At 34.5% G+C, this 23,453-nt stretch overlaps 1 protein-coding gene across 1 annotated transcript in view; it reads left to right on the forward strand.

Moving 5' to 3' along the window:
* The window catches only part of LOC130443996 (cyclic nucleotide-gated channel rod photoreceptor subunit alpha), a 365,533-nt gene that overhangs the window by 203,282 nt on the left and 138,798 nt on the right, over positions 1-23,453 (forward strand). Inside the window, exon 6 of the mRNA XM_056778947.1 lies at positions 23,180-23,361. Coding sequence (XP_056634925.1) covers positions 23,180-23,361 — 182 coding nt within the window. The remainder of the gene's footprint in view (positions 1-23,179; positions 23,362-23,453) is intronic.

A 23,453-nucleotide genomic window follows, 5' to 3' on the forward strand; every position in this document is an offset into this window, starting at 1 on the left:
AAAAATTCATCAGAATTCCTTCTTTATTTGATATGGTTCCATGCTACTTCATTCCCATTCAGCGCCGTTTTGGGATAAAATTTCGGGGCTTGTACAAGATTTCTGGACAAAAAATTCGTTAGAATTCCTTCTTTATTTGAAATGATTCCATGCTACTCCATTCCCATTCAGCGCCGTTTTGGGGCCAAATTTCGTGGCTTGTACAAGATTTCTGGACAAAAAATTCGCAGAATTCTCTCTTTATTTGATCTGGTTCCATGCTATTCCATTCCTCATTCAGCCCCGTTTTGGGGTCAAATTTCGTGGCTTGTACAAGATTTCTGGACAAAAAATTCATCAGAATTCCTTCTTTATTTGATATGGTTCCATGCTACTTCATTCCCATTCAGCGCCGTTTTGGGATAAAATTTCGGGGCTTGTACAAGATTTCTGGACAAAAAATTCATCAGAATTCCTTCTTTATTTGATATGGTTCCATGCTACTTCATTCCCATTCAGCGCCGTTTTGGGATAAAATTTCGGGGCTTGTACAAGATTTCTGGACAAAAAATTCATCAGAATTCCTTCTTTATTTGATATGGTTCCATGCTACTTCATTCCCATTCAGCGCCGTTTTGGGATAAAATTTCGGGGCTTGTACAAGATTTCTGGACAAAAAATTCGTTAGAATTCCTTCTTTATTTGAAATGATTCCATGCTACTCCATTCCCATTCAGCGCCGTTTTGTGGTCAAATTTCGTGACTTGTACAAGATTTCTGGACAAAAAATTCGCAGAATTCTCTCTTTATTTGATCTGGTTCCATGCTATTCCATTCCTCATTCAGCCCCGTTTTGGGGTCAAATTTCGTGGATTGTACAAGATTTCTGGACAAAAAATTCATCAGAATTCCTTCTTTATTTGATATGGTTCCATGCTACTTCATTCCCATTCAGCGCCGTTTTGGGATAAAATTTCGGGGCTTGTACAAGATTTCTGGACAAAAAATTCGCAGAATTCTCTCTTTATTTGATCTGGTTCCATGCTATTCCATTCCTCATTCAGCCCCGTTTTGGGGTCAAATTTCGTGGCTTGTACAAGATTTCTGGACAAAAAATTCATCAGAATTCCTTCTTTATTTGATCTGATTCCATGCTATTCCATTCCTCATTCAGCGTCGTTTTGGGGTCAAATTTCGTGGCTTGTACAAGATTTCTGGACAAAAAATTCGCAGAATTCTCTCTTTATTTGATCTGGTTCCATGCTATTCCATTCCTCATTCAGCCCCGTTTTGGGGTCAAATTTCGTGGCTTGTACAAGATTTCTGGACAAAAAATTCATCAGAATTCCTTCTTTATTTGATATGGTTCCATGCTACTTCATTCCCATTCAGCGCCGTTTTGGGATAAAATTTCGGGGCTTATACAAGATTTCTGGACAAAAAATTCGTCAGAATTCCTTCTTTATTTGATATGTTTCCATGCTACTCCATTCCTCATTCAGCGCCGTTTTGTGGTCAAATTTCGTGGCTTGTACAAGATTTCTGGACAAAAAATTCGCAGAATTCTCTCTTTATTTGATCTGGTTCCATGCTATTCCATTCCTCATTCAGCGCCATTTTGGGGTCAAATTTCGTGGCTTGTACAAGATTTCTGGACAAAAAATTCGCAGAATTCTCTCTTTATTTGATCTGGTTCCATGCTATTCCATTCCTCATTCAGCCCCGTTTTGGGGTCAAATTTCGTGGCTTGTACAAGATTTCTGGACAAAAAATTCGTCAGAATTCCTTCTTTATTTGATCTGATTCCATGCTATTCCATTCCTCATTCAGCGTCGTTTTGGGGTCAAATTTCGTGGCTTGTACAAGATTTCTGGACAAAAAATTCGCAGAATTCTCTCTTTATTTGATCTGGTTCCATGCTATTCCATTCCTCATTCAGCCCCGTTTTGGGGTCAAATTTCGTGGCTTGTACAAGATTTCTGGACAAAAAATTCATCAGAATTCCTTCTTTATTTGATATGGTTCCATGCTACTTCATTCCCATTCAGCGCCGTTTTGGGATAAAATTTCGGGGCTTATACAAGATTTCTGGACAAAAAATTCGTCAGAATTCCTTCTTTATTTGAAATGATTCCATGCTACTCCATTCCCATTCAGCGCCGTTTTGGGGTCAAATCTTGTGGCTTGTACAAGATTTCTTGACAAAAAATTCGTCAGAATTCCTTTTTTATTTGATATGTTTCCATGCTACACCATTCCTCATTCAGCGCCGTTTTGTGGTCAAATTTCGTGACTTGTACAAGATTTCTGGACAAAAAATTCGCAGAATTCTCTCTTTATTTGATCTGGTTCCATGCTATTCCATTCCTCATTCAGCCCCGTTTTGGGGTCAAATTTCGTGGATTGTACAAGATTTCTGGACAAAAAATTCATCAGAATTCCTTCTTTATTTGATATGGTTCCATGCTACTTCATTCCCATTCAGCGCCGTTTTGGGATAAAATTTCGGGGCTTGTACAAGATTTCTGGACAAAAAATTCGTTAGAATTCCTTCTTTATTTGAAATGATTCCATGCTACTCCATTCCCATTCAGCGCCGTTTTGTGGTCAAATTTCGTGACTTGTACAAGATTTCTGGACAAAAAATTCGCAGAATTCTCTCTTTATTTGATCTGGTTCCATGCTATTCCATTCCTCATTCAGCCCCGTTTTGGGGTCAAATTTCGTGGATTGTACAAGATTTCTGGACAAAAAATTCATCAGAATTCCTTCTTTATTTGATATGGTTCCATGCTACTTCATTCCCATTCAGCGCCGTTTTGGGATAAAATTTCGGGGCTTGTACAAGATTTCTGGACAAAAAATTCGTTAGAATTCCTTCTTTATTTGAAATGATTCCATGCTACTCCATTCCCATTCAGCGCCGTTTTGGGGCCAAATTTCGTGGCTTGTACAAGATTTCTGGACAAAAAATTCGCAGAATTCTCTCTTTATTTGATCTGGTTCCATGCTATTCCATTCCTCATTCAGCCCCGTTTTGGGGTCAAATTTCGTGGCTTGTACAAGATTTCTGGACAAAAAATTCATCAGAATTCCTTCTTTATTTGATATGGTTCCATGCTACTTCATTCCCATTCAGCGCCGTTTTGGGATAAAATTTCGGGGCTTGTACAAGATTTCTGGACAAAAAATTCATCAGAATTCCTTCTTTATTTGATATGGTTCCATGCTACTTCATTCCCATTCAGCGCCGTTTTGGGATAAAATTTCGGGGCTTGTACAAGATTTCTGGACAAAAAATTCATCAGAATTCCTTCTTTATTTGATATGGTTCCATGCTACTTCATTCCCATTCAGCGCCGTTTTGGGATAAAATTTCGGGGCTTGTACAAGATTTCTGGACAAAAAATTCGTTAGAATTCCTTCTTTATTTGAAATGATTCCATGCTACTCCATTCCCATTCAGCGCCGTTTTGTGGTCAAATTTCGTGACTTGTACAAGATTTCTGGACAAAAAATTCGCAGAATTCTCTCTTTATTTGATCTGGTTCCATGCTATTCCATTCCTCATTCAGCCCCGTTTTGGGGTCAAATTTCGTGGATTGTACAAGATTTCTGGACAAAAAATTCATCAGAATTCCTTCTTTATTTGATATGGTTCCATGCTACTTCATTCCCATTCAGCGCCGTTTTGGGATAAAATTTCGGGGCTTGTACAAGATTTCTGGACAAAAAATTCGTTAGAATTCCTTCTTTATTTGAAATGATTCCATGCTACTCCATTCCCATTCAGCGCCGTTTTGGGGCCAAATTTCGTGGCTTGTACAAGATTTCTGGACAAAAAATTCGCAGAATTCTCTCTTTATTTGATCTGGTTCCATGCTATTCCATTCCTCATTCAGCCCCGTTTTGGGGTCAAATTTCGTGGCTTGTACAAGATTTCTGGACAAAAAATTCATCAGAATTCCTTCTTTATTTGATATGGTTCCATGCTACTTCATTCCCATTCAGCGCCGTTTTGGGATAAAATTTCGGGGCTTGTACAAGATTTCTGGACAAAAAATTCATCAGAATTCCTTCTTTATTTGATATGGTTCCATGCTACTTCATTCCCATTCAGCGCCGTTTTGGGATAAAATTTCGGGGCTTGTACAAGATTTCTGGACAAAAAATTCATCAGAATTCCTTCTTTATTTGATATGGTTCCATGCTACTTCATTCCCATTCAGCGCCGTTTTGGGATAAAATTTCGGGGCTTGTACAAGATTTCTGGACAAAAAATTCATCAGAATTCCTTCTTTATTTGATATGGTTCCATGCTACTTCATTCCCATTCAGCGCCGTTTTGGGATAAAATTTCGGGGCTTGTACAAGATTTCTGGACAAAAAATTCATCAGAATTCCTTCTTTATTTGATATGGTTCCATGCTACTTCATTCCCATTCAGCGCCGTTTTGGGATAAAATTTCGGGGCTTGTACAAGATTTCTGGACAAAAAATTCATCAGAATTCCTTCTTTATTTGATATGGTTCCATGCTACTTCATTCCCATTCAGCGCCGTTTTGGGATAAAATTTCGGGGCTTGTACAAGATTTCTGGACAAAAAATTCATCAGAATTCCTTCTTTATTTGATATGGTTCCATGCTACTTCATTCCCATTCAGCGCCGTTTTGGGATAAAATTTCGGGGCTTGTACAAGATTTCTGGACAAAAAATTCATCAGAATTCCTTCTTTATTTGATATGGTTCCATGCTACTTCATTCCCATTCAGCGCCGTTTTGGGATAAAATTTCGGGGCTTGTACAAGATTTCTGGACAAAAAATTCGTTAGAATTCCTTCTTTATTTGAAATGATTCCATGCTACTCCATTCCCATTCAGCGCCGTTTTGGGGCCAAATTTCGTGGCTTGTACAAGATTTCTGGACAAAAAATTCGCAGAATTCTCTCTTTATTTGATCTGGTTCCATGCTATTCCATTCCTCATTCAGCCCCGTTTTGGGGTCAAATTTCGTGGCTTGTACAAGATTTCTGGACAAAAAATTCATCAGAATTCCTTCTTTATTTGATATGGTTCCATGCTACTTCATTCCCATTCAGCGCCGTTTTGGGATAAAATTTCGGGGCTTGTACAAGATTTCTGGACAAAAAATTCATCAGAATTCCTTCTTTATTTGATATGGTTCCATGCTACTTCATTCCCATTCAGCGCCGTTTTGGGATAAAATTTCGGGGCTTGTACAAGATTTCTGGACAAAAAATTCATCAGAATTCCTTCTTTATTTGATATGGTTCCATGCTACTTCATTCCCATTCAGCGCCGTTTTGGGATAAAATTTCGGGGCTTGTACAAGATTTCTGGACAAAAAATTCGTTAGAATTCCTTCTTTATTTGAAATGATTCCATGCTACTCCATTCCCATTCAGCGCCGTTTTGTGGTCAAATTTCGTGACTTGTACAAGATTTCTGGACAAAAAATTCGCAGAATTCTCTCTTTATTTGATCTGGTTCCATGCTATTCCATTCCTCATTCAGCCCCGTTTTGGGGTCAAATTTCGTGGATTGTACAAGATTTCTGGACAAAAAATTCATCAGAATTCCTTCTTTATTTGATATGGTTCCATGCTACTTCATTCCCATTCAGCGCCGTTTTGGGATAAAATTTCGGGGCTTGTACAAGATTTCTGGACAAAAAATTCGTTAGAATTCCTTCTTTATTTGAAATGATTCCATGCTACTCCATTCCCATTCAGCGCCGTTTTGGGGCCAAATTTCGTGGCTTGTACAAGATTTCTGGACAAAAAATTCGCAGAATTCTCTCTTTATTTGATCTGGTTCCATGCTATTCCATTCCTCATTCAGCCCCGTTTTGGGGTCAAATTTCGTGGCTTGTACAAGATTTCTGGACAAAAAATTCATCAGAATTCCTTCTTTATTTGATATGGTTCCATGCTACTTCATTCCCATTCAGCGCCGTTTTGGGATAAAATTTCGGGGCTTGTACAAGATTTCTGGACAAAAAATTCATCAGAATTCCTTCTTTATTTGATATGGTTCCATGCTACTTCATTCCCATTCAGCGCCGTTTTGGGATAAAATTTCGGGGCTTGTACAAGATTTCTGGACAAAAAATTCATCAGAATTCCTTCTTTATTTGATATGGTTCCATGCTACTTCATTCCCATTCAGCGCCGTTTTGGGATAAAATTTCGGGGCTTGTACAAGATTTCTGGACAAAAAATTCGTCAGAATTCCTTTTTTATTTGATATGTTTCCATGCTACTCCATTCCTCATTCAGCGCCGTTTTGTGGTCAAATTTCGTGACTTGTACAAGATTTCTGGACAAAAAATTCGCAGAATTCTCTCTTTATTTGATCTGGTTCCATGCTATTCCATTCCTCATTCAGCCCCGTTTTGGGGTCAAATTTCGTGGATTGTACAAGATTTCTGGACAAAAAATTCATCAGAATTCCTTCTTTATTTGATATGGTTCCATGCTACTTCATTCCCATTCAGCGCCGTTTTGGGATAAAATTTCGGGGCTTGTACAAGATTTCTGGACAAAAAATTCGTTAGAATTCCTTCTTTATTTGAAATGATTCCATGCTACTCCATTCCCATTCAGCGCCGTTTTGGGGCCAAATTTCGTGGCTTGTACAAGATTTCTGGACAAAAAATTCGCAGAATTCTCTCTTTATTTGATCTGGTTCCATGCTATTCCATTCCTCATTCAGCCCCGTTTTGGGGTCAAATTTCGTGGCTTGTACAAGATTTCTGGACAAAAAATTCATCAGAATTCCTTCTTTATTTGATATGGTTCCATGCTACTTCATTCCCATTCAGCGCCGTTTTGGGATAAAATTTCGGGGCTTGTACAAGATTTCTGGACAAAAAATTCATCAGAATTCCTTCTTTATTTGATATGGTTCCATGCTACTTCATTCCCATTCAGCGCCGTTTTGGGATAAAATTTCGGGGCTTGTACAAGATTTCTGGACAAAAAATTCATCAGAATTCCTTCTTTATTTGATATGGTTCCATGCTACTTCATTCCCATTCAGCGCCGTTTTGGGATAAAATTTCGGGGCTTGTACAAGATTTCTGGACAAAAAATTCGTCAGAATTCATTTTTTATTTGATATGTTTCCATGCTACTCCATTCCTCATTCAGCGCCGTTTTGCTCAGGTTTTCATATCTTGATTTTCTCAGTTAAATAAATATTTTAGAAGTGATCATTTCAGCTCACTTCTTCACTTTATTTTTAGAAACACCAATCTTCTCGTTCTAATTCGATTTCGAATATTTACTTCCTTCTTTAGACCAGAATTCACACCCACTCTTCAACAGTTACCAATAGTTAGTATACAATCATAAATACTCCGCCCCGGTCTTCGACTTTTTTCCAGTAAAAATCTCAACTCAAAAATGAAAACTGAGAAATAGTTGACATACAGTTGAAGTTGAATATTCCAAACAATTTTTATTATATTATATTAGAATTTCAATCGATATATTATTAATTCAATACATCCAAAATAAGTTAATGCTTTCTTCAACTACTATTTGTCATTGTACTTTACTGTGTGATACTATATTTCATCCACCTTTCAACTACACCCACTAAACACAAATAATTTCAAGAGAAACAGACGTTTAACTTCTTATTTTATATAATTGTAAACAAGAAATGATAGGAATACTGAAACTTTTCACTTGAAATTATGTATATGCAACGTTGGATGATATTCAACAGATGTAATGTATGATTAAGACTCGAGAAAATTCTATGGGTGTTTTAAGCCACCTTTGAAAGCGACGAAGAGATAATTCACCCTTTTGTGTTCGTGCCCTATTACCCTGCGAACATTTTCTATTTACGAATACGTTTACACGAAGAAATTACCATTCTCGTAACGATTATTTTGATAGTTAAGTGAATATTCTTATTTTTCTATGGATATACGAGGATGGTCTCGAAAGTACCTGGCCTGACCTGAAGATGACGGTACTTGCTTGAACAGGTAGTTCAGTATTTGTTTGATTGTCATCAATAGTAAAGTAGTAAAAAAATTGGTCATCGTTATGTGTTGCAAAACTTTTATTTGAAAGGCATTGGCTCAATCAATATAAAAGCTGAACTAGATTCTACTCTGGGCGAGACTGCTTTTTCGTTATCAACAGTAACATTTTGGGTAACAAAATTTAAACGAGGTCGTACGAGCTACGAAGACCAGTAATGAAGCAGTAGACCAAATGAGGTGACGACTATTGAAAAAAATCCGCAAAGTGGTACTGGATGATAGTCTACTTAAGTGAGCGAACTATTAGACCTAGTAGACATTTCAAAAAGTACGGTACGTCGTATATTACCTGACAAATTTGGACATGAGAAAGCTGTGCGCAAGATGGGTGCAGCGTTTGCTCACAATGGAACGAAAACAGCGTCGTCAAGGTGTTTACATCTAGTGTTTCGGATGCGCGTGAGATTTTCATTGACTGTCTTTAAAAAGGAAAAACCAGAAACAGCGATTATTACGCTTAATTATTGCAACGTTTTGGCAAATTAATCAATCATAAACATCATCAAGACATTGCACCAACTCACACGTTATTGCATTGGCCAAAATCAGTGAATTAAAGTTTGAATTGCTACCTCATGCACCCTATTTGCCAGATTCAGCTCCCTCGGATGATTTTTGTTTTCAGACTTGAAAAAATGGCATGGTGATCAAAAATTTTCTAACAATGTAAAGGGTATGGAGATTCCGTTGGAAAATAAATATATTTTTTTCTAAAATTCTTGTGTTTTGTTTGCAGAGCCAAGTACTTCTGGAACCATCCTCGTATTTGGTTCCAGTTCCAATTATAAATATTTAGGGAGTACGATCACGAACTTCAATTAGAATTGAGTTTTTATTCTGATATAATCTAATCTTAATCTTAAGATTCTAATTATATATAAATTTTTTAGCCAAAACAACTACCGTATTCTTCTCTAGTCTAGCCCATATAGTTTTTAATCTCAAAATAGTAAACTTTCCTGCCTTTAATATTGTCACTTCAATTTAAGTGGGTAAAACATAACTTCAAACTGTTACAAACAGCTATTCGCGTTAGTATTGCTGGTTATGATTTTCAGTTTTTACCAACTGTTTGGATGACAATATTTATTTGGTATCGAGATAAATTAAAAACAAAATTTAATAGTAATTTCCATCTTCATTGACAATACCATTTTAGAAATAGGGAATAGTAATGAAGAAGCAATCAACAAGCTACAAAAAAGTGTCCGCCGTATCTTTGACTAGACGAAGAGATGGAAAATTACACTTGGAATTAAGTACTCGGCAAAATATTTAGGTATTACCTTGGATGCCAAACTTCGATATAAAGTTCATGTTAAAAAGAACTACGACTGAAACGTAGACAAATGTACTGGCTAATCAGATGAAACTCCACTCTGGCTTTATATAATAAGCTTGTGCCACATAAACAGATAATTAAGACTGTATGGACTGGATAGAAACCTCAAAATAGACACTGTTTACCAAACTATCAAGAAATTAGCCAATAAGAAAGACTCCATCATCATGTCAACGTCGAGGCTATCCAGTTTCTTGATAATATTAGGTTAGAAGGAATAATTAAGAGGATCAAGCCCTTTGAGTTAGTTTAGTGTTTTCAGAGTAAAAGCAGAGCTGGTGTGTGCACGTTTTAAATTTCAAACTAGATTAAGTTAGAATTGAATTGGTCATTGATCACTGTTGACCAGATTGTAATATCCCAAATACCTTCATGGGTGTTTAATTAACGAAAAATACATAAAGTTCCGTGTTCTTTCATTTTTTATAAAAGTAAACTTCTTTTCTGCATCACTTGATCATAACTCTGTACGTTAATTATTCAGCAAATAAATACAAATTATTTATTTATAGAAAAGCAATTATTATTTAAAAAATATCACGTCAAACTTTACCCCATCGGTCTATTGTTAACTTGGATTGACTTGAAACGTGTTTGCAATTTTCCTTGTAGTCTGAAAGATCCCCTCTAATTGTATCATTCTATCATGGTGGGTATCTATTTCAGCAACGTCTTGTACACAATAATAGTCGGATATCGGTTTCGATACGAATCTCTTTGATCTTCACGTGGGTGGCAGTAAGTTTCGTTCAAGAACGATTGTGTACACTTAAAGACGATATCTGTGAACAGCGGCGGGCATTTCAAAATTCTCTAAATACTCAATTATATCAAATAATGAAAAATAACATCTAGTAGATTAAACAAAGTATAAACCGATTTAAATAGAAAGCTCCGTTTGACTGTTCCTATTTCGCAAAATTTAACCTTCTAGGACATTGAAATGATTGAAATGTCGCTCGCGGACAATAAAATAACAGATAACTTCATCGGCAATAATAATCTCAGAAAAGTGAAGAAAAATCTAAATAAACCATTTTAGTAAATAAAACAGGAATAAGCATTGTGTCATAATGTTATTAGATTTCGTCTTCATTAATAGTTACGACAAACATGTAATGAATGTTCCAAGCAGACAAATTTTTCATAATTTACATAAGAAAATCTACTTTTTTTCTGTCACAAAGACACTGCGACTCGCCTAATTTGTTGGTTTATAGTGTAATGTTTTTCTTATTTATTTATACGATTTCTATTCGTGGGGTAAATTAATAGACACTGTCTTTTACGTTCCTTATTTATTTAAATACTATACACACACTTAACTAACTTATAATAATTCACTAATCACTAAAACTTAACTGACTTAAATCGTTTATTTAAATTCGTCGATTACTTTCTATTTTGGTCTGTTCGCCAAGACTTTTCATTGTAAACTAAGTAACTGCGCTAAAAAATATCCTTATATATATATATATATATATATATATATATATCTCAAAAGAATTCTTAAAGTTCTTGAAAATAAAGAAACAGAACAAACAAATAAATAGATGTTCCTAGAAATTATTCAAAAGAAACAATGTGAATAAACCGCTTGCTATAATAAAACGTTATATAAAAAAACACACAGCGAAGGCGCCGAATTTTAAAATTCCATTAAATCCAGGCAGGGACGGCTCTAGGGTGGAGACGCGTTCGTAACAATAATATTTGGTTTATTCTCAGTAATTCTACATTGAAGATAACCTTCAATTAGTTGAAATGCCAAACTTCTTTCTTTGAATATTCCAGGTAGATTTTTTTGTTGATATGCATTGACAACAAACATGTTAATGCCACCAACGAATAAAAAATTAGCATCGGATACCTTCGAGTATTTCTTGACATCATATGTCGCGTACAGGTTATAAACGCAGACAACTCCTTGGTCTCATTGTAAGCTATAATTATTTCGACTTTGTCTTCTCGTCGAGACTTTCATCATAATGAATACCTGATATCAGTAAAACATCCCTGCTTTTCTTTGGTATATATGATACAAGCGTAGCACTTTGTTGAAAAGCAAATATCCTAGATTGTGCCGTTTGATTTGCTGGTCGAGAGAATTCATGAGGTAACTATATTTTATTATTTCTTATTGTACCTAGAAGGGTTCGTATAAAAACTTTTTTCGGGATTTCAAGTTGCTATACTTTTAAACCAATTGTCAACCGTAATGTTTTTTCCAGAGCCACGTATTGGTTCACAAAGTCTGGTAACGACGTATTTTGGTGAGTTGGTTACTGAGAAAGGGCAATCTCTGGAAATATTTCATAAAAATAAAGACGAATTTTTGAGCTAAAGTTAACCATCGGATTATGGGTCAGGATTCACTATACGCTCCAAACAACTGCACCAATTGCGACGACTGTACTAAGTAATAATATATCATTTTAAGAAAGTACTGCTAAGTGCATCCTCAAATGGGAACGCACTCTGAAAATATTTCATAAATAGAGCTGCGGAGTGAGAGTCCGAAAGGTTAAAAAGCAATTGCTTTAGTGCAATAATAAAAAATTATTCTTAATTCCAGAAATTTTTCTGGAGAAAAAAAGGAGCGTGGAGCATTCACGCAAAATAGGGCTTAAAGTTCATTTCCCTTAGTTGTGTCATCTCGGTCCTTTTTTATAATATTTTATGTAGACACAGAACACGTTTTGGTGAAAAATAAGATTACATTTCCATTAAACGCTCTTCAACACGTTTATTTTTATTGCGACCATAAAAAACAAAATTTTCAAATATGCTCATAAAAATATGAAAAACATTGTGACTGGAATTTTTTTCATAACGTAGAAAGTGAAAGTAGAATTATGAATTGTTGACGAATATAGTCATTGTGTTTATTATAAAATACTTGATTACTATAATAGAAAACCGAAATATGTGATAAGAAATATAAAATCAATACAAACACACACATAATTAGGTAAAAGATAAAAACAGTCAAATAAATGTTGAAGAAGATTTTTTGAAGGTCAATAAACAACAAAACAGTAAAACTTCACTCGCTCTAACGTACTTATCGTTACTTAGTGGCAATGTGGCGACTACGCTATGTGATCTTGCGTTCAAAAATACTCAATACAAGTAGACATTCCTCCAAACAACTCTTCTCAATAAAACGATATTCCGTCCACAACTGACTGACCGAAATTCAAAGTAACCTTCTTAATGTCCAGATAGCATACAATAAAACTAATCCTCTTCAAACATACATGACTTGGAAAAACCCAACACCGGATACCTGCTCATTGTTCCATACTTACAGGAGCCCAAGCGAGGCGTTTGGAATCGTAGAGGAATTCAACCTCGAGACCGCAAAGCGTTCAGATGTCGAACGCCGTTTCCAGAGACTTAGCTCGCGCGACGTAGTTTGATCTTTCGTTGTATAAATTTTTGTGGATTTAGTTTGGTTGATTTATTAGTCCACCACCTTCGACACTAAGACTAGCTCCCAAAGCCCCAATAGTTAATTTCTTAAGTGAGTCATTGAGAAGATTGGGGACTCATATACCAAAAACCATAGTTGAAGTTGATACTAGATGAAACAATATGAAAAACAAAAATAATGTTCAAGCGTATCAAGTAGGATACTGGAAAATTGGAAAGATGATTATAAAACCCTCCAAAATAATTCTCGTTTTCAGAATGGCTTTATTTCTTTAACATCATAAACAGGTGAACGCACAGGAGATTCTGCCGAATGAGAGTTTCTCTTTTTGTTACAGAAGTATTTTACCGTATGCTCCGATTTTCAGGAAAAGCCTTTGACATTGGTCAAGCAAAAATAACAGTCGCTAATATAATTGCTAGATTCGCCCCTTATCGCTGGTTTACCAAAAGTCCATTGTTGGATATTGTCCATTGAACCAACCGGTAAAATTTTTGTAACATGATCTATAGCAGATGTGTAGCAACCATTATTCTAGTTGCGAATATCCAGGTTGAAATATGCATTAATTTGAGGTTTAATAGCCTTTTCTGGTTTTTAAAAGAATATTCTTCCAAAGGTGACTTCCGCGGAAAATCGAACAAAACTCTACAGACTAAGAACAGAAAACCAAGATGAAATTGAGGTTTTATCTTAAGACCTAACACCGAAAGCAAATCATGCTATATTAGAACAAATATCAAGAAATGAAAATGAAAAGTATGAAATGGTTTTCTGTTGTTCCGTTTTTCGTCGGACAAATATCAAAGAAGAAAAGTGACTAATTCAATTTTCGGTTTTTTATTCACATTTCTGGCTAAAAACCATTAAGCATCAACCATACTTGCCAGATCCCATATTTTTAACTATTTACATGATTCCAACTTGCTGTAAAAGGAAAGATATTTGACACCATTCCAGAAAAAGAATGAATTTTCTTGGACATGGATACCATATTTTTACAATGAGATTTTGTGGAAAAAAAGCAATTCCATTAATGTTTCATTCACGTTTTTTCCCTGAACTGTTCACTGGAAAGTAGCCCTAATATTTGGAATGAATACAAGGAAAAATATTAACATTTAAATGACTGGGCTATTTAATAATACAAGAAATATATTTTTCAGTTTATGGAACATTCATATCGATACCTAGATATAAAATGAATGATAATGAAACTAGTATCTGCAAATACAACAAAAAAGAAGGAGGTTTAAGGAAAGATCAAGAAGAGAACGTATAGGCGACAACAAGTAGAAAAGAAATAGAAAGACTAATTACGGAAATAAATAGATAGCCAACTGAAATTAATACTAGCGTATTCAAATAAAGTAAACAATCTGAGGAGTACAATATGTAAATTGAAATGATATTCCGATATGTTGTACAAAGCTGCATTTATGAGGAAATTATTGTTTATTCCAAAGCTCTTGTCTATTGTCCATCCATCCATTCTTGATCTCTTGGCAATACATGTAGTTGCATTGCAAAATTGAATCATAAAAGTTGAAACTATGAGTATCTTACCATACTTTACAGGTTTACAAAGCATATAAGAATGTTAACGTTCAGTAGTACTTTTTTCGTGTATTGCTGACTATGTCTACAAGAATTTTTGAAAAGTCTGGCAATAATACGAGGGTGGTCCCAGAAGTATCGGGCCCAACAAAGAAAACAAATACATTTTGAAAAACCTAACCTTTTAGATCGTAACACTTTTCCCAGCGATGTTCAATAACTTCAATACTCTTTTTATAATAAGAATCATCAAGTTATTCAAAATAATTATCAACTGCTGACATTACCTCTTCATTGTTGGAAAATCTTTGACAAAAGAGACATTTTTTCAAGTCTGGTAACAGAAAATGATCCAATGGGTGAATAGGCTGAATGAAGTAGCAAATCACACTTTAATTAATTAATTTTGGTCATTGCAATAACGAATATATGAGTTGATGCATTTTCTTGATGAAACAACACTTTCTTCTTAACCAAATGCGGCTTTTTGTTTGATTTTCTCACTCAAACGTTGCAATAAGTAAGCATCATACTCGCCATGCATAGTTATTCGTTTTTCTAGATAGACAATGAAAATTATCCGATGTGCATCCCAAAAAACCGATGCCATGACGTTGTCTGCATATGGAACCTTTGCCTCCTTTGCAGTTCTCCCTTTTCAGTCCATTGTTTTTATTATTTTTTTGTTTCGGGTGTGAAGTAATGGACATTCGATGGAAGCTGTTTTTGTTCCAATGTGAGCAAACGTAGTACCCATCTTGCGCATAAAATTTTCAGTTAATATTCGATTATTTATATGCGCAATTATGAATCAATAACCAATACTGGTATAAAGTATTGATAAAGTTATTAATTATTATTGCAACACACACGCAATTATACTATGTGACGCGCAATTTGATAACCGTCCTCATAGACTAAACGTGAACTGTTTCTTCAGTCAACTAGGGTAATAAAAAATTCATATATAGTCGTGCATTAAAGTTTTGGCTTTAATTTTTTTTGAAATTTGAAATCCTCATTACCTTTTGGCGTGACAAAGTTTTAATTATAGATTTAAATGATGCTTTTGTACATATTTCTAGATTCGAATGAAATATTCCTTCGCCGTCAATGGTATTTATTTTCTAGAAATATATAGAATCAATCCTACAGCTACTCCTTTATTCAAGACTGGAATTCTGATATTCTTGAAAGATTACGTACACCTGGTGCTGGATATATTACCCGGATTGTTTTGTAATTGGACTCTTATAAAACGCTTAAATCGCTTTATCTACAGCCTTTAGAAATTTCAGTAATCGATCGGATGCTTTCATTTTCAACGAATAATGAAAGACATGATACCCCTTTGATAAAACGGATACATTTGAAAAAATTGGGACTGATGGCTTTTGTTTCTTGTAATGTTTCACAAAAATCCACTCTAATCAGTATAGGATCTTTTTTTACAAACTGAAATATTCCGAAAATAGTAGACAGTATCGAGTTTTATCAAGAATAACTATTTGGTGTAAAATTAAATGATGTTTATGTTCATTTGAAATTTTGCTCAATAAATCTAATATTAGAAAATTTATGTTCAATACTACTTAATACGAACCGTGTAACTAGCGCCCTCTATGAGAGTCATACATAAAAACAAACTTCATTGAATGTATCAGCTTTCAAAACATATTCATAAAAAAATTTTAATACAATGTTGCCAGTAGTTGCGGGAAAATAGTAAAAAATATGTATAATTTTTTATATTTAATACAGATGGCGTTACGAAAAATTTTTCAGTTTTCTATCTATCCTAGAGAAAAGATCACCTTTTTTTGAAACACCCTGTAGTTAGGTTTTGTTATTTTCATGATGACAATAAAGTTGTTTCATTCATTCATTAATTATTGTCCTGCATTCTGAAAGACCCTGTAATATTGTAAGTAATATTGAAATGTGACGACCAAAAATGACTATAATCTGTCAAATTTTCAAATTGATAACCCAAAGGACAAATGAGGCACAGGAATTTTATCACACTAATCATTCACCTATTTTTTCAATGTCGTTTCTTATTTGAAAAGTTAAAACAGTTCTTGGTGAGTAAAATATCACCCGCGTTCAAAACGATGGAAATTGATTGTTTCTTTTAAGAATCTTTCACCGAAATAGCATCATCGTTAGGATATAAGGTTATACTCGTATCTCCGCTAAACAAATTTTTTTTATGTGGCAAATACAGTTTTCCAGAAAATATCTAGCATCACAAGTGGTTTTAAATCAAATTTTAGTTTATAACACTGTTAACTAGAGCGTTATATATTGAGCAAAATTTTAGGAAACGTTTCTCGAAAATCGGATCTGAAGTTAGAATCTCGTTATACGAAATACCTCTTTCTGCTACGTTAGATATGCTTTATGTTTAATTTAAAGCCCTTGTCCTTGGGCTAAGTTAGAAATTCACATAAAATATCTTATATTCCGTATTGTTTTTTACAGGAATTTCATTTTGAATATTAGATCATGGCAGCAGCATCTCAAAATTTTCATGTTAATACACTATTCAAGCACAATATAAATTCTACTGATATTTAAAAATTAGTTTTATCATCTAATTATGTTGAACGAATGGAAGATTCTCTATTTACATCAAAAACGTTTTAAAGAAAAGTCGATTCGTATGTTCGAGGATGTATTGATATCTAGTTAGCCTAGACCAGTTCCATGCATAAACAAAATATTGCGTTACCATAGCAACGAACAATAACTTACTAGAAGTGTAAGTGTAAAGTTTGACGTCAAAAAAGTAAACCAGAGCTACGCAATAAATTAAAAGCCGAAACCGAAATTGTGAGAATCGAAAAATTGGAGTAACGAGCCATCATCAACTACCTGTATTTAAAAGGGTTAAGAAGTAAACAGATATGCTTAATACCCTTGGTAATCAATGTCCTTCGTATGCAACCGTGAAAGTTTGGACTGCAAGCTTCAAAAGAGGTGAATTTTCCATTGAAGATGATGACCGATCGGGTAGGCCAGAAGGAATGGCGACACTCTGGTTCTCCAAGACCTAAGAAGTTTCGTGTCCAAAAATTTGTTGGAAAAGTTCTTGCTTCAGTTTTTTTGGGATTGCCATGGAGTAATCATGATTAATTTTTTGGATAAGGGTAGAACAATAACTGGAGATTACTATTCGACATTACTCACTACTCTACTGAATTACTTATTCAGCAGATTTGGCTTTTTCCGACTATGATCTCTTTCCTTAACTGAAAAAAATTTTAAAAGGTCGTAAATTTTCTTGGCAGGGCAAGGAGAAACATTTTTTTTATAGGTCTAGAGACGTTGCAGGTTCGCTATATCCAATTGAGAGAAGAATATGTTGAGTAATAAAAAATTTTGACATTGAAATTTTGTTTGGTGCTATAGTAGGCTAAGAATTTTTCAATATATCTTTATACACTGAAGCAGCTCTTTGGGACAACACACACTACAATAATTATAGAGGCGTGATTTTGAAAGTCCACAGTTTGAGAAATCGGAAAACTGCTTTAGGAAAGGAAGAAGTACACAAGAACATATATAGGGTGTTCCGGGAATTGCAAAAAATTTGGAAGTGAGTATTTGACGTGAAAATAATGCTGTGATATCAAAAAAATTCTCTCATACGATCCCTCGTTTCTATTTATTCGAATATTATGAATTCTCAATGGATGATTACGTTCATGGAATGTGTTTCACGGAATAAATAACTCCACACTACTATCTGAAGGCCATAGGTGAATTATGCTAAATGTTTAACAATTCGCAACTTTCACTGTACAACCTGTACAATCTTAAGAAAGCAAAAAAGAATTTTTCATTTGATTTTTCAACAAAAAGGTACTTGACTCGACAACATTTATGTTTTAGGCGATATGTAGATGTTTAGATCGTTGTATATGCCAAGAAAACCGTTCGCCATAAAGAGACATTCTAAAGAAAAATATCATAAATCATAATTATTTATTGAAAATACTTACAACACGATAAAAAATTTCTTGTAAAACAAATGAATAAGTAAATAAACATTTGTGATACATATTATCGAAGATTCCTATTCCTGCCATAAGGAAAAATTTGAAAAAGATTATTTTTCATGTAATAGGCTACTGTTAAATAAGCTACTAAGTAATATTCAATCAAAAATTGTAAGCAACTTAAATTGTTGATGTCAGTTTACTGTCAATCTTTCCAAAATCTGTTATCGATATTAACACATCGTAATTTGAGGTTTCAATATGGTAGAATTGACCTTTACCTTTAGTCCTACTAGAAAAAAGTGACGAATGTCAAGAAGGAACTATACAAACAACAACTTTAGAGAAAAATGTCTAATATAGTACGTATGAGAAAATGTCACAGCATTATGTTCACGCCATCTACTCACTCCAGAATTTTTCAAATGCCAGAACAGTCCGCATTTACATTAGATATATAATAGAGTATAGAGACATTCAAGAAGCATAAATCTTAACATTTTAAGGTTAGGTCATTCTTAATTACCTGCCAAAAGTGGTTCGATCGCCTTGTACTTACCACCACTTAATGCCCTTAACCGTCTCAGACACTGTACTACATTTAATATTTTCATGTCAAAGCATTGCAAGAAATGAAATTTTTCCGAAATTTTTGACCCTAATTTGAAGTCATAGAACTCCCCAGGCTTGCAGCTTGGTATAGAGATAAATTACCCGTAATCGTCTTATTTTGAGCTCCCCTATACAAATTCGCTTCTGCTTTGTGTTAGTTATTATGGAATGATTTTCTAGGAATCCAATAATTTTAAATTTGGTTATACTATACTATTTTTTATTACCACGTAAGGGAATCGTTATCTTATCTTTTCAAATAAAGTAATCAAACCTACACCAGGTGTGGATATGTTTTCTTCAATATATTAACGACTTTTTATCGATTTTTTTACGATTCCCATATCTATCAGTCACATTTTATTATAACAAGCAGAAATAATAGTTTCCGAAAATGAGTTATTCACAACAAGAAGCAATTAGTTTCTGTCGAACTCTATAAAGTTCAGTTAATGCTTCTGAAACTTCAAATAAATAACCAGTTTAATTATAAAAGTGATATACGAAAAAAAGTCATAGAAAAAATCATCCAGGCTGTAGCTTGTACAACCACAAAATGACACGATCTAATTATGAAAGCATTAATTTTTTTATTGGGGTAACGTCACTTTTTATTGGCTATCCACGTGGTATTATAATAAACTGGATGGATATTTAGAAAGTATTCATACCACTAAAATTTTAATTAGAAACAAGTCGACAATAATTAATTGTGTGGAAAATCGAATTAAATTGAAATGTAGTCAATTAATTCTATTCTGGATGTATAAAGCAAATTTAATTGAATTAGCAATATAATTGAATACCAGAAGGGCTAAAAAGTTCTTAGGATAACGAAAAATTTTGATTTTATATTTCAACATAATAGGCAGAGTTAAAACGATAATTGCGATCATATAATTTTTCATACCATATTTACATTATGAGAAGTCCTTAACCTCAAATCAGGCTTCCATTTTCTATTTAGCTTTACTATTCAGCGAGCTTCTCTTGAGGTATGAGAACAGAAAAAAATCCAGGGGACAGATCTGGGAAAAACGTTGGAAATGGAAGAAATTCGGATCCCAGTTACCACCTTATTCTTTTGAAAATGGGGCCGTTTTTCGCGATTTCCTCCTTCAAATGCTTCAGTAACGTTACGTTATATTCGCTGTAAACGGACTTACTTTTTTAAGTTATTTGATGAATATTATATTATGCGCATCCCAAAATACCGACATTCAATCACGACATGTCCAACACCTTCCCTTAATCCCTTCACGATCTGAATTATATAAATCAGATCCATTTTATAGTAATCCAAAATTATTTTGTGGATTTTTCTGGCAGACCACTTTTCGATAGTTAAAATTTCTGTGGCAAAATCCTAAGAATGTTTATCTTTAGTTTCAATAGAATTTTTGTCAAAAAGCAATACTTTATAAACACTCGACATATCTTATCACATATTTTTTTAAGCTAACAAAAGTTGCTTCACTCAAAATGCTTTTACTCACAAACTAATAATACGACAACTTTGAAATTCATATAAGCGTCTTTTGAAGATTAGATATAACTGAAAATCATATAAATTTGATCCTATTACTACCGTCTATGAGTCAGCCCACCTAATAATCTAATTAATTTATCTGTAGAACTAGACTGTTGAAATTGGTATATTATATAATTGTCACTAATCTAATACTAATCTTTTTTCAGATTGATTATTATGGAAATACTTCAGTTAGCCCGCTATATTTGACTGTCCTTATTCATATTAATATTCCGATAAAATGAGAACTGGAATTGCCCAAAAGGCAAGCTTGCTTTTTTCAATATAAGTTGATTTAAACATACATTAAAAAGATTTATAGTTGAAAAGTGTCGAGTTTCATATGGGGTAGAGAACAATTGAAAACTACCCCAAATATCACTTTTTCGAAAGTGAAATTTATGAGTGAAGGGTCCAAACCATGAATGTAGGGTGCCTTTTGTTAGTCTCGCTAAAGCTCGAGGACGGCTGGACCGATTTGTATAATTTTGATCTTAAATAATTTGTGGAAGTCCAGAGAAGGTTAGATTGGGTTAGCGAATTTTTCTCAAATGGGTCTGGAGCCCAGTTTCAGTGGCGAAGGTTTTACCAAAGATATACAGAACCGTAGCTTAGACACAAAGACTAGGTTAGTTCAAATAGTTTTGGGATAGTTGGGCAGAGAGTAAAATAGCTTGTCTACAAATTAATTAGAAAATTCGGAGGATGTACTATCCCTAAAAACTGAAACATCTGGAGGTGGGCACGATCCGGAGAAGGAGTCAGACAGGTAGTCTTCGGATGATCCCAATCTCTTAGAATAGACAAGAGATTGCCGCGTTGGATCAATACTAAGACTCCTATCTAGGGCTCTCTGTACGTTAACCATGCCAAAGGAAATTTTAGCGTGTTAACGACTCTACCAAGGGGAAGAGAATCATAGTTACTCCGTCCGTTTACCTGCGCTTGCTTGAATTTCTTCACTATGACATTCAGAGCACTGGGCAGAAATCACATTAAGTCAACATCCGTTGGGGCCATAACAGTGCTTTGTTTTAATTAGGCAGTATGATTCCCCTAGTCCGTGGCAGTTCTGAGCTGACCGTTGAATGGCGGCCGAAGACGATATCTAAATACCGTTTAAGGTAATATGGAACCTCGCAGCAAGACGGTTCCATAATCATCATAAACTCCAACCGTTTTTCTTGATGTTTTGTCACAAACTTAATTTCTGAACGCAACTATAATCTTTGACATTTGACAACCCACTAATATGTCGATCAATACCCTAGACAAAGAGTGCATCCTTCTATCTTTCTCTACTTCGTTGATCTTTTGTGTGAGTGGCAATAATCATAATTGGCGGCGAAAAATAAAAATTTCGATGATCTTATTCAGAATTTTCTTCCGGGACAGTTGGTTTCCTTCAAATCCACTGGAATTGTCTGGATAACCACCTCACAATTTGAAGTTGAAAGTAGAATCAGATCAGATCATCAGGCCACGTAACATTGTTGGGCTCTAGTACGTCTGGCCTTTGTGGTGACCATAAATAAATCGCAAGGCCAGTCGTTGGAAGTTTGCGGAATCAACTTGGATTTTCCCTGTTTCGCGTATGGACAATTATACGTCGCGTGTTCGGGCGTCGATAAACCGTCGTCTTTGTTTATTCACGCACCACAAAACAGAACAAAAAATATGGTTTATCAGAAAGCTTTAAATTGATTAACAGACTGTATCATAACTGTGTGTGTCTGTCAATATCAAATTGAAACCTTATAAATAGCCAGTAATTCAGAAAAACTCTGTTTTGTAAGTAAACAACATTATTTGTAATTGAAACCGGGCCTTTTTTTATTTGTTTTGAATAAAAAACTGCCCGTTCATTTTATACAAACGTTTAGGTCTTGTATTTATCGATTGAGTCAGTACGAAGTCTGCCGGGTCAGCTAGTTTTCTACAAAATCGTCTTGTAACTTTTTTGACGTATTTGTAGTCATAGATACTTATTAATTCATAGAGTTTTTGCTTTTTCTATGTTTAAGATGGTATTAAAATTTTTTGATAGATAGCGGTATCTACGCCGTTTGCATTAATGCTTGAGTCATCACTATTTCAGCCTCATATTTTCAAACCAACTTCAGTAACATTGGATACAAGGAGAGAAAACTTTAATTTTTGTTCTTAAAACCTTACACAAACAATTTTAATATAACACACATTCCTATATCCTTAGAATCAAAGCAGTTCTATTAGCTGAGATAATGGTTTCGGCACGATGGTACCCCACCTCATTATGCTACAGGGTTAGATAATACTTGAACACTATATTTGGACCGAAGAGGTTATATTGAGTGGCTGACTGGATAACCGGATTTATCTCCACTGTACTTTATTCTTTGGAATTATTTGAAGTCAGAGACCCGCTAAACATAATATCAGTGAATTCAGCAATATCATATTATCTACTTAAAAAAATTGTAAATATAAAGTGATGCATTTGATTTGCAATATTACTCGTTGGCTACTCAAAAAATTCGATATTACGCCAACTTTACCAGACTAAAGTAAATCATAACAATATATTTCGTTCAGTGAAATTTTCTTACTAATTTTTTGTCATTAAATTCGTTGAAATCGCTTCTCTATTGCAGCCGTTACGGATTTCGACGAGTGGATTCTTACAGTTCGCGACTAAGAGCTGGATCGTCGAATTGGTCTTTCGTTTTTGACCCTGCTGGAAGGCTGTGCTACTATTGGTCCATGGTTGTTTCGTTAGCGTTCCTTTACAACTTTTGGGTCATCATTTACCGATTTGCCTTTCGTGAAATAGACGGTAAGTACACGTATTTTCATAACATTTTTTTATATTACTAAATTGTTTACCATAAACGGATAATGATATTTATTAGATTGTGATGTGAACAA

The sequence above is a fragment of the Diorhabda sublineata genome, chromosome 1 (genome assembly GCF_026230105.1).
Source record: "Diorhabda sublineata isolate icDioSubl1.1 chromosome 1, icDioSubl1.1, whole genome shotgun sequence".
Taxonomy (NCBI): Eukaryota; Metazoa; Arthropoda; class Insecta; order Coleoptera; family Chrysomelidae; genus Diorhabda; species Diorhabda sublineata.